Consider the following 12,614-nt stretch of genomic DNA (forward strand, 5'->3'; position numbering starts at 1 on the left):
GTTTATATCTTGTGAACTTTATTGAGAATGAATGCTATGAATTTCAAAACTTTTCTGGCATTGTGAAATAGGCTGTTTAGCCCACAGTATATGCAAAGATGTATCTGCTGCACAAGCACTGCTCCCAATCCTATGTGCTTGCTGTGTTTCCATATTTACATCTTCTCTGCTCCCATCCACCATCTTTCAAGACCAAGTTATTTCAGAGAATAAAAATGCTTTCAAGCCCTCTTCTAAAGATCTAAGATAGTTCTGTTCTGCTCTTTCTGTAGACCCCTTCATGTGTTGATCTGTAACGCTGCTGTGTTTGGCTGCCCATGGCAATTGACAGAGGACGGCCTTGAAACCACTTTTCAAGTCAATTACTTGGGTCATTTCTACCTTGTGCAGCTACTTCAAGATGTCCTACGCCGTTCAGTCCCTTCAAGGGTCATTGTCGTGTCCTCGGAGTCACACAGGTTAGTGGCTACCAGCATCCATACTACTTTTCTCTCTGCAATTTAATGATCAACTTTATTTTTTGAAGTACTTTAAGAGTTCCATAATTAGTAAACTATTCTTTAGCCAGAGAGTGGTGAATCTATGGAGGCCAAGTTATTGGGTATATTTAAAGCAGAGGGTTATGGTTCTTGATTAGAAAGGGTGTCAAAGGTTCCAAGAGAAGGCAGGAGAATGGGGTTGAAAAGAATGTTAATACAGACTCTACCAAGATCCCTGGCAGCACATTCCACACACTTGCATATCCTCTATGTGTAAAAAAAAAACTTTCTGACATCTGCCTCATATTTTCCTCCAATCACCTTAAAATTGTGGTCGCTGATATTAGCCATTTCTGCCTCAGGAAAATGTCCACTCTATCTGTGCCTGTGTCAAGTATACCTCTCGTACACCTCTATCAAGTCACCTGTTGTCCTCTGTTGCTCCAAAGAGAATAACCTTAGCTCACTCAATCTATTCTTAGAAGACATGCTCTCTAATCCAGACAGCATCCTGGTAAATCTCCTCTGCACTCTCTCTAAAGTTTCCACATCCTTTCTACAATGAGACTACCAGAACTGAACGCAGTACTCCGTGTTCACAGGTCTGCATAATTTTTTTTTTCTTTAGTTGTCATTTTTTCTTCAGGATGGAGCCAACTGCAGTTCTTATCAATTTTACTTGGTACAAATTCAGAAGAGACCTAGGCTTATGAGGATTGCTGGGGCTGGGATTTATACTTGAGGATGAGGTTGGTGGTTGGGCTTTGTCTTGCCTGTTGTATGCAGTGGGAGGGAAGGGTTAGTGGATAGACTGGTGTTGAATTATAGATTAGTACAATAGCTTGAGCAGTAGTTTTGGATGAATCATGAGTTATTGTGGGTAGGATGTGTGATTTTGCATAAGTGATTTTACTATAGATGACAAGGATCGTGAATGTCGGGAAGAAAAACTATGGAAGCATAATGCAGTAACAGATGCATGCAGATGTGCATGTCCCCTTTGGTGTGTCAGATACACAGAGATCAGGAATGAAAATCACAATCCATGCAGATCATAAGAAGATTGTGATTTACTTTTTTGAAGCACGTTTGATTGTCATTGAAGTGTGGTGTATAAGTATGTGGTGCAAGTAGTTCCAGTTTTTCGTTGTGTATGAATATAAAACCAAAGGGGCTACTTTATAAATTAATTGTCTTTTATTAAAAATAAAGCTTTCAGTCATACATAAAGGTCTAATGAAAACTGTTCAATTTTATTTCCACATATGTGATATGAAGTGAGAAATCACATGAAAAGTTCCTGCTTCCTAAGTTCTGATCGTAAAAAATATTATTTGCCACCTTGATCTATTCACGTACTTCCAAATAAATTTTGGGTTTTTATACAAAATAAATAACACTGGAAGAGTTGTTTTGATTAGTGATCAACTATTCTGGTGAGAATCAACCATTGTTTGCTTCTGTTTTCTTCCAAACCCTGCAGTGTGTTTTGTTGGTAATTATGATAGAAATAGTCATCAAGAATTTTAGAAAACAGAAAATAATTTAACTACTATTTGATATTTGCTATTTTTCCATTAAAAAAGGACTTGTGATCTTGCCATTAAATTGTATTGCAAAATAGTTTTCAAACCCCGATATTGTTGGTAACATTGGTCAGTCTTGTGTTTTGTGATGCCTTCACCTTTACATTTCTGTTCTAAAAATGCCTGTTAAGCCAAGTTATGTCAGACATCTCTGGGAGCAGGCCAGCAGTATCTTTAGCCAGGAGAACACATTCTCTAACTGCCTTGTAATCCCAAAGCATTTTCTAGCTCATGGTTCACATATAATGATTGGTTACTGTGTATCAGGACTCACTGAGTTTCAAACCTTATGATCCTTCCCCAGTCACAACTAAGACGTTACATTAGACATTCTGTTAATAGGTGACCTCCTGTTTCTTCCCATCGGTTTCAGCATCCTTGGGTCATAGCACACTTGACTGTACACTGTACGCACATCTCTATATAGACATTATAATTGCCAACCATTCTTCCAGTGCATTCTCTCCAATTCTGTGTACTTATTGATCGTGCTTCTGGTTGGCTAGATCAGTTGTTTCTTTATGAGCTTCTATGAGCTATCATGATGACCTCTTCAGTTTCATTTGACCTCTAAGTTTATGCTCAGTTGCGGTGACTGTATCCTCACAGGGATAGAAAGCAGGGAGGAAATCCAATAAGTCCACTGTTACCTTTCAGACTTGTTGACAGAATATCTTCAAGGCACTGACATAGGTGGTATTAGTTAAGGAGCAACATCTGAGAGTTTCAAACTTTAATGCTAAACTGGATAGCGGGAGTACTTTATACACTTCTATATTTATACACTTGGCTCTTCACTGCTTTTGTGAACATGAAGGGTTAGGAAAACTGGGAAATAGTGCACAGTGTTGAATGTAAACACTTCTGCAGTCTACACCTCCTAATTGTTGTTGTTCCTTTACGCACCTTGTGGCACAGTGGGCAGCATTTTTTGCTGTTTCCTTATCATTTGTTTTCCGTGACACCGAGTTGCTATCTTGACGCTCAACCTGGCATGGACGGAAAGCATGCAAGGAACTGGCCAGATTCGAACCTGGGATCAGCTGCCTCGAAGTCCAGTGCTAATTCCACTACACCACTAGCCAGCACACCTCTTAATTGTATGTGGCATAATTCGAATTGTGTTAAGTAGTTAAAACGATGAGCACATGCTCCTTTGGTTGCTTTAGTTGTGTTAGTTTTAAACTTAAGGCTAACTTTAAATTACTCATTTTATTTCAGTCAATCAAAACACTTTGAAACAGATATGGTCACGCTCTTTATTCTTGCAATAGATCCAGCTTTTCTTTCAGATTGAATTTATTCTTTAAACCATTGCAATTTATAGCCCAGATGCTGAAATGTGCACTGTTTAGACTACACTTGCACCTCATGCAGAATAAAACATATACGCTGTGTTACTGAAGTATTATTTATCAAGCACCAATTTCATAAAATAATGACCAGTATGTAATTAGATGCTATTTATTTCATACTGTAATAAGATTTGTGTTGAATGTAATACCTATGAATGTAATATTGTATGGGAGTCATTTCCAGTCTCACCACTAAGTGGTAATGTAGTGGGGGCTCAATTGCCTGTCGTTGAACCTTTCTAATTTTCATCCAACTGAAACCAATGGTGTGAAAATGAAAATTACATCCTATGTCATTTCCATGGTTTGCTGAAAAACAGCAGACATTAAAGACCTAAGTTGGAAGGAAGAAACTGCTTATCTGTTTAGAAATTAGGTCAGTTTGAGTGCTTTAATTTACAACTTGCTCTGTATCAATTATTTACTTTCGGCATATTGCTGCAAAGGGAAATCAGCCATGCTGATGTTATGATATTGGTACTGTGCACGTGATCGTTCCAATTGTTCGGAAGAAAACGTCTTCTCTGTAGAAAACTCAATTCTCTTGATCTGTTGTGTTTCTTGTACTTAGTGTGAATGGCAGCAAGAAAATGAATCTCAGCATTCTGTAAGATGGTGTGTATTCTGAAAATAAATTTACTTTGAACTTGAACTTTGAAGAAATGGTTGCAACACCACATCTGGAATGAGAGGGAAAAGTATTTTCTCTTTCTATTGTTACAATATGGTAACAGGCCCTTCTGGCCCAAAGACTCTGAGCTGCCCAGTTACACCCGTGTGACCTATCAGTTTACTAACCCGTGCGTCTTTGGAATGTGAGAGGAAAATGCACACGCCCCCTATGGACAGCACTGGCATTGCACCCTGGTTGCTGGCACTGTAATAGTGTTACGTTAACCTGCACGCTACCATATCGCACGAAAATTAATGTGACAAAACTGAATCTGTGAACGTAGCTGACTACTGGAATACTGTAATGCACTGTTGTACTCCTCTCTGTCCATCCTCTACATTGACTATTTGGAGCAATGCTAAAATACCTCACATAGTGTCGCCCTGAAGATTCATTAGACCATAAGACATAGGTGAAAAATTAGACCATTTGGCCCATTGAGTCTGCTCCACTATTCATTCATGGCTGATCCCTTTTTCCCCTCCTCAGTCCCATTCCCTGGCCTTCTCCCCATAACCTGTGATGCCGTGTTGGCTTCCACAACTACCTGTGGTAACAAATTCCACAAATTCACCACCCTCTGGCTGAAGAAATTTCTCTGCATCTTTGTTTTAAATGGACTCCCCTCTATCCTGAGGCTGTGCCCTCTTGTCCTAGACTCTCCCACCATTGGAAACATCCTTTCCACAGCTACTCTGTCTAAGCCTTTCAACATTTGAAAGGTTTCAGTGAAATCCCCCTCCTCATCCTTAAATGTTGACATCAAACTCACATCCACCACTTAGGTTGGCAGCTCATTTCACACTTGCACACCCTCTGAATGAAGATATTATCCCTCATTTTCTCCTTAAGTAAATCACCTTTTACTCTTAACCTTTGACCTCTAGTTCTAGTCTCACCCAAGTTCAGTGGAAAAAATCTGCTTGCATTTACTATGCAGGGTGTCAGGATCTGAGGCGAGAGCCCATTTTGCTCACTCTCCGCGATGGTCAGTCTTCTCCCATTGGCACTGGGGCTGTGAAGACTGCCCTAGCTGCGGTGTTCCATGCCTGCTGATATGATGAACTGATTTTCAATGCTTCAGGCCTGCTCCAGGCTGCTCCAGGTTCCAGATCTGAGGACTCATTTTGGTTCAGAATGTCGTCGTTCGCTTTAGTTGTTTGCATGATTTATGTTTTTTACCTTTCTCTTGTGCGTTGGGTGTTCGTCTTTTTATTCTTTTTCTTCAATTGGGTTCTTTCAGTCTTCTTGCTTTGTGGCTGTCTGTAAGCAAACAAATTTCAAGATTTATGCATTCTTTGATAATGTACTTTGATTTTGACTATACCTTTTATAATTTTGCACAGTATTATATTGGTCAACGTGGAGCAAAGAGCGAGTTTGTAAATCTAGTGGGAGCAAAGGATCTTGGGAATGGTGAGTGTGGAGTGCTGTGGGAGGGATGTGAGAAGAAGTGCCAGGGGGAGGGGGTGGCATAGCTGCAGACACACCCAGCCCTGAGACACCAGGCAAAGCCATCTGATTCCATTACAGTTTATTGATCATTACAGAATGTCTCTCTGGTGCTTCCCACACCCTCCCCTCATCGTTCCCATTTTCCCAACCATGATTGCCCTCTCCCTGCCCCTTTCCCACTCTCAATCCATAATAGAGACCCATATCAGAGTCAGGTTTAGAATCACTCACATATATCATGAAATTTGTTTGTTTTTGCAGCAGCAGTGCAGTGCAATACATAGTTACTATAGTACTGTGCAAAAGTCTGACGCACCCTTGCTCTATATATATGTATATGTCTAAGACTTTTGCACAGTACTGTACCTCTATTAAATTCCCCTTCATTTTCTGAGAATCCAGGGAAAAATGTCCTAATCTGTTCAACATTTCCCTATAACTCAGATCCTCAAGTTCCAGCAACATCCTTGTAATTTTTCTATGTTCTCTTTCGATCTTATTGTTATCCTTCCTGTAGGTAGGTGACCAGAAGTGTACACAATATGAATCTGTCTGTGCATTCTGTTGCACAAGTGCAGATGTCACAAGTTGCTGCCAGATTTCCAGTGTTTATATTAGTGTTAATAACGTTATTGTTACTCTCGTCGCTAAATCTGGGCCATGTACTTTTTTCTTTTCATGATTTAAGTTGGGGAAATAATTCTGTTTGCACATTTGGGTATTCCTCATTCGTAACAAACAAGAATCAGACTGAAGATTTTTTTCAAATTTTCTGGACGTATGTTTCTGTTCAGATTCCAGCCCTGCTAGCATATGCAAATCCCAACAAAATTATGTGGCTGAGTGGTCACGACAGCAGCTTATCATATTCTCAGCTGTGCTGTTCCATCTGTTTGAGGCATGCACTTATTGGTGAAGAAAAGGAAGAATCTATCAAATTCTTAAACATTCTTTTTCCCACCACCTGAGCACTGTTGTAGCTCTTCAGGAGAGGCTGTATGAAATCCATCTCGCTTTTGGTATTTAGCCGGGTGTTTTGAAAATGCGAAGATGTTATAAAATTCATTATCTTAAACTGATCAGCTCTCCTGATGGTATGTAAGGAAAGATGTGCTAACCTTGGTAATGTTCCTGAGGAAGTTAACAATTCTGATCCCAGGATTGTATAAGTAGCTCTGGGCTTGTATTTGATGGAGTTCTGAAGCATGGGGTTGGGGTGGGGGGGCGGTGGAGAAGGGGATGGACCTCTTAAAACTTATTGAATACTGAAAGGGCTAGGTAGAGTAGACATGGAGAGAATGTTTCCATTAGTAAGAGAATCTCAAATCAGAGCACAGAGCCTCAATTAAGGAACATCCCTTTAAAACTACGATGGGGAGGAATTTCTTCAGCCAGAGGGTGGTGAATCTGTGGAATTCATTGCCACTGCAGGTTGTGGAGGCCATTCATTAGATGTATTTAAGGCAGAGATTGATAGGTTCTTGGATGGAAAGGGTTGACAGGGAGAAGGCAGTAGAATGGTTTTGTGAGAAATAAATGACTGAGTGGTAGAGCAGGCTTGATAGATCAAATGGCCTACTTCTGCTCCTATCTTTTATGGTTATATGCTCCTATCTTAGAAATGAACAAATATTTAATGAAAATATGTATGTGGGTGAGGTGTAAGATTGGAATTACATCAGCACTGGTACAATTTTATACTTGAAATACCATCTTGGTGCAACCAGGAGAAGTTATCTTCATAAACTGCAGTGGGTCTCTTTGCATCAGCATGACCACAATTACAGTTTTCTTCCAATGCTCAAGCCATTTGGTTCAAAGGTGAAGGATTGATTTTGGGTTTGTACGGAATAAAGATTGATTAAATCAGAATGGCATGACCTTTATTGATTTGTTGTTTGACAATCAGTACAGCTTGCCAAGAACCACTTGAGGTTACTGCAGCATGAGAAAAAATGCAATTAAATACTGCTTTGATGAAAATCAAGGATGAGAAGTTCAAGTATTGCAATACAAACATCTTTTGTAGATCAGCTTAGAAACTATATTTTTAACTGAACTATTACTTATTCAGAGGAAAAGAAGGAGAGTCAATATTTGAAAAGGTAAAAAGCCATGCGTAGGAATGTTAGGTTACATTGTGTGAAGGAGTCAATGATCGATGAATTTCAAGTTCTAACTTACAAATCCTCAGATGAAATATGTTCCAGAAGTTTGTGGTAAACTTTATTACTGGAAAACTAAATATTTTTGGATTTTTAATAAAACACACTTGTTGAATTCTTTATGATCTTTCAGGACTGCTGGTTTGCATTTAATCTGTTGTTTTTAATAAAAGACCATCATGAATAGCCCAGACAAAGTACTAAGTTTGTATCTCCATGTTATTGAGTTTTAATCAATATTAAAACAACATATTCTGATTATCTCTGTGTCTTTTCGAAGTCCAAGGAGAATCTTATGAAATTTTGACCCCTGCAGTTTTTACCTGTGTTCTCTGCTGGAAACTCTCCAGTCTTGCCAGATAATCTATTGCTCTCCGGTAGCTGTGTGAGGCTATATCAGACTGCACTTTGGTGACATTTTGGATTTCAAGATTATTTTCCAATACTCATCTGCACTGTTATTTAGACTGCTTTATTCCACCTCCAACCAATCTACTGATCCTGCACATCTGTTAGTTTATTTGCTGCTGACAGCTTCAGGCAACCTTTTTTTTCTTCTAAGCATGACTCTACTGGCATACTCTTGAATAGCTTCTTGAATAGCTCTTGAAATTTTGTGTCATTGAAAACTCTTGTTGGCATTCAAATTCGCAAGTGTTGCTCACTCATCACTTACATGCCTGTGACTTACTGTACATAGCCTGAGAGCATTGGAGAGGATGTGGAGGAGATTTTGGGGGATTTGTTATGGCAGCAGAGTTTATACTTATGAGGAGAAATTATCTTGCCTAGGGTTGTTTTCTTTGGAACAAATGACACTGAAGGAAATATAATTCAGTTTTGTAAAATTATGAAAACTGAAACATGGTAAATAGAGAAAAGTGTGTCTCCTGGGAGAGTGACCACAAAAACTTATCATCAGTCAATTGGATTCAACACATATGGTCTCAGCAGAGAGTAGAGTAGTCAGTAGAGAGTGGAGAGTTGAGGAGTTATTTCAACCAGCAATAGTAAAGGCCTGAAATTTTGTGGAGCAAGAAAACCTTGAATATTTAAAGAATTATCTGGATGAGTATTTGAAGAGTCACCATCAGTAGAGCAGTGGATGAAGAGCTGGAGTGAGATGGAACTAAAGTGCAAATTTTTGGCTATCATGGATAGAATAGGGCAAATATTATTAATATAAGTGAGATAAGATTTGATTGGGAGAATGGGCAAGGATGTGGCAGATGGTATATAGTGCAAAGAAGTATATGATCATGTACTTTGGTAGAAAGAATTGTAAGGGGTTTCTTCTTTTATGTTACTGAGTAGTGTAATTAAAATGGCTTCTTTGTTATGTTAACTGCTGAGAAAGTCCTCCCGCTAGTAGTTTGTTTAGATGATGTTACTGATAAGAGGGTGTTACGAACCAATTGGGATAGATGTTATGCTTTCTGTGTGTCTGTAAGATATTGTGATGCGCGGGTTTTTAGGGAGAAGGCGGGAGAGAGAGACAGAGGATGGACCAGGTGCTGTGAGTCCGCTAAAGGGGTCGGACCCCGAGCAGGGGTCCGAGGTCCAGGGTGTTCGGCGAGGAGAGGAAACAGAGACGGATTCGTGTAGAGCGTCTGGTCGACCACTGTTGTTGGTCCCAGGCAGCAGGTCGAGGTGGTCCGAGGGGATTGCAGGGCGAAGAAAGAGGGTCCTGAGCTCCAACTGTTTGTGCACGAAGAGATTGAACTTTGATAAGTGTGGCGCCTCTTATTATCCTTTTATATTTTATTCTCTATTAATTATATAGTTCCATGAAATATCTATAAACTGTACTTCATTTAATCTTATCTGGTGTACTGTCTGTTATTTGGGCGGAGTGCAGTACATCACACAGCATCCACACAAACTAACTACCCAGTTTGGCGGGGCTGAGGGCTGTTGCCCTTGACAACAGTGAGCTGAGCGACCCTGAGGCTGGCCAGGGGGGCTACATTTGGAGGCTTTTGCCCGGGACTGGATCTAATGGTATGCTGTATGGTTGCCCTGTTTAAATCAGTAATATGTGTCTCTGTGGGTTATTTGCTGGTTATTGCTGCATGCATGGTGGGTGAGGTCATTGTTCGAGTTCAGACTAGCGTTGACGAGTTGGTGGTGAGACTCGTGGCTGTCCATGCTGTTGAGAGAGAGAGGAAAGAGTGGTCTGATTCGGAGATAGTGTCTGCGAATCAATGTTCTAGCTCTAGCAGGCTCCACCTGGCGTTTGGGATAGTGTCCACCCCAAGAGGGGCAGAGGCCAGCGAGATGTGGGCGGAGTAGATCTCTCAGTTGCCAGATGAGTGGCAGTGCTCGGTTGAGGGAGAGCGACAGGGATTGGTTGAAGGTTTAAGTAGGCAGGCTGGTGACAGTGTTAGAGCTGTCAGGTTCAATTACACCATAGTGACAGCTGTCAGTTATTTGAAAGAGGGGGGAAAGTTTTCAGTGTGTCTTCTCTGGCTAGGAGGGCGGCTAAATTGTTTGCAGTGCTGGGGGATCATTTCAGGTGATCAGCCCCTCCTTCAGTTGTTCAGCTGATCAGAGAGGTGTCGGGAAAGTTAGTGGAGGCCCAGTGGGGCAACGGCTCGGGGTCTCTGGGGAAGCACGTTCCCAGCAATGTACCAATGAACTTCCGAAAGGAAAAGACCCTATTCCTGAAGGCTTAGAGGGACTACGCCCCAAGGTGTCATTACGGATAGAGGGAAGCGAAGCTAAAGGCATCCTCGACCCCGGGACGCAGGTCAAATTGTTGTACAGTTCATTTTACAACCGGTGTCTGAAGCATTTACCCTTGACAACTGCAAGGGCACCGGAGATTTTGGGTACCAGTGCCAGTAATTATCCAGAAGACGATGATTGGTTAATGGCCCTGGAGTTCATGGGGGCATTGTCTGGGCACCCAGCGTGTCGAGTTGCTTTTGAGGATGTGTGTAGCAGCTTTGAGCCGGTACCGAATTTAAACGAGACCCAGCTGTGGTACGGCCTGGGGGAAGTATCTGAGGGTGAGACCCTCTTCGTAGACACTCCGAACTACCACGAGGGAGGGGAGTTGACCGCTGAAGACACCTCAGTGAGAGAGAGGTCACGGCAACTGGACCCTGGCGCCATGGTAGATGTAGGCAGCATGTGTGCGGATTATACGACGTGGTTTAATGTGCTGGATCTGAGGAGTGGATGTTGCCAGATCCCGAGGAGTGCGGCTGACGAGCAGAAGATGGCCGTTATTCGTTCCCTAGAATTCTTCCGATCCGAAAAGATGCCCAAGGGCATATCCGGAGCCCCTGCATCCTTCCTGCGGGGCATGAGGAAGACCATGGGGGAAGTGAAGGAGTGTGGAGTTTTGGCGTATGTGGATGACTGCCTAGAGCTTGGATTCGCCTGGGGGGACTATGAGGCGAGGCAAGTGGCTGAGCCCAGGCGACAGAAGCAAAGTGTCAACTGTGGAGGAGTTTTTGGCCGGAGGAGTTTGGTGCAATGTGAGAAAAATGACCCGACATACCAGTTGAACTTCCTGGTGTTGGGACAGACAGTGGTGGACCTGGGAATGGAAACCCAGGTCATCAATCTGAATGAGACACAGGGGAGAGTGGGGATTTGCACGGCTGAACTAAACGCTCAGAAATGCAGGCCGGAGATGGAGTGCCGCTCTTGCGGGACAACCATTGCAAACTTGGAATTCACACTCATCAAAGTAGAGATGGAGAAACGGAATTCTGAGCTGACACTGTGGTCATGTACTGATGAATTAATCCAGCGAGATGAAACAATGACCCACCTTCAAAGGGATCAGGAGAAACTCAAGACGTCGATTCAGAAAAGATTGGAAGACTTACAAGTTGGGGAAGATCAAGGAAGTGTTCTGACTAAGGCCAACAGAAAACCAAGAGCCCAGGGAGAGGAGTTTGACTACACTCCAGAGGTGGTGAAGCAATGGAGGACAGATCTCGGAAAAGGGAAGCAGACGCTCGAAAGGAACCTGAAGATGACTATCGACAGTTTAAATGAAGTGGAAAAACTGAAAGTTGACCTGGAAGAAGTCATCAGGAAGAAAAAACCGGAGGCTGAGCATCCTTTAAGTGCTGCTTTTCAGATCAGGGTGGAAGAAGTTGGTGGGGTAACTGCGTCCCAGATGGAGATGGCCAAGAACCCTGAGTCAGAACTGCTGAGGCTGTGGCGAGAGTTGAAGGAGTCCCTGAAGAAGCTGACATCTTGACTGCAGGAGGCTGAAGGGGTAACTCCGGCTAAATGCTTCAGTTTGTAGAAACTCAAACAGCAGCTACCGATCGAGGGAATGAGGAAGAATACGGATTCAAAGGATGATGTGCTGAACATGTTGCCTTTCGCTAACTTCCCCGCGATTGAGGAAGCGACCTTTGGGCCCTTCTTCCCCTGAGTCAGGTGTAGTGGGGAGGGCTAGCTGTGAGCAGTCAGGGTTACGGCAAGACCAGGAAGGAAAAGAAGTGGGGCCCTGGACATGGGACAGGGGGCTCCGAGTTGTAGTGGAGGCATGAGTGAGAGAGGAGTTGGCAAGCAGACCCGAGGTATCCCCAGTAGTGTCCTAGCCTTTAGGGTTTAGGTGAGGGAGTACGGAGGTCTTGGAGGATTAGGGAGCTCCCAGATAGGTTGGTCCACTGTTTGAGGAGCAATGTCACTATGTGTATCTGGATGGGTTTTGTGTCTGCAGGACTGGTTGGCGAGTTATTTAGAAGTCATGAGGACATGACTTTATTTGGAGGGGGGAGAGTATAAGGGGTTTCTTCTTTCATGTTACTGCATAGTCTAATTGAAATGGCTTCTTTGTTATGTTAACTGCTGAGAAAGTCCTCCCACTAGCAGTTTGTTTCGATTATGTTACTGATAAGAGGGTGTTACGAACCAATTGGGATAGATGT

At 42.3% G+C, this 12,614-nt stretch overlaps 1 protein-coding gene across 5 annotated transcripts in view; it reads left to right on the forward strand.

The window, feature by feature from the left end:
- wwox (WW domain containing oxidoreductase) overlaps positions 1–12,614 on the forward strand; it is a 1,166,408-nt gene that overhangs the window by 378,965 nt on the left and 774,829 nt on the right. For 4 of the 5 annotated variants that reach the window (XM_072279197.1, XM_072279198.1, XM_072279199.1 and 1 more), the window contains exon 7: positions 273–458. The exons of the other annotated variant lie outside the window; for it this stretch is intronic. In XM_072279197.1, coding sequence (XP_072135298.1) covers positions 273–458 — 186 coding nt within the window. The remainder of the gene's footprint in view (positions 1–272; positions 459–12,614) is intronic. 5 annotated transcript variants of the gene reach the window in all.

This window comes from Mobula birostris, chromosome 15, assembly GCF_030028105.1.
Source record: "Mobula birostris isolate sMobBir1 chromosome 15, sMobBir1.hap1, whole genome shotgun sequence".
NCBI lineage: Eukaryota > Metazoa > Chordata > Chondrichthyes > Myliobatiformes > Myliobatidae > Mobula > Mobula birostris.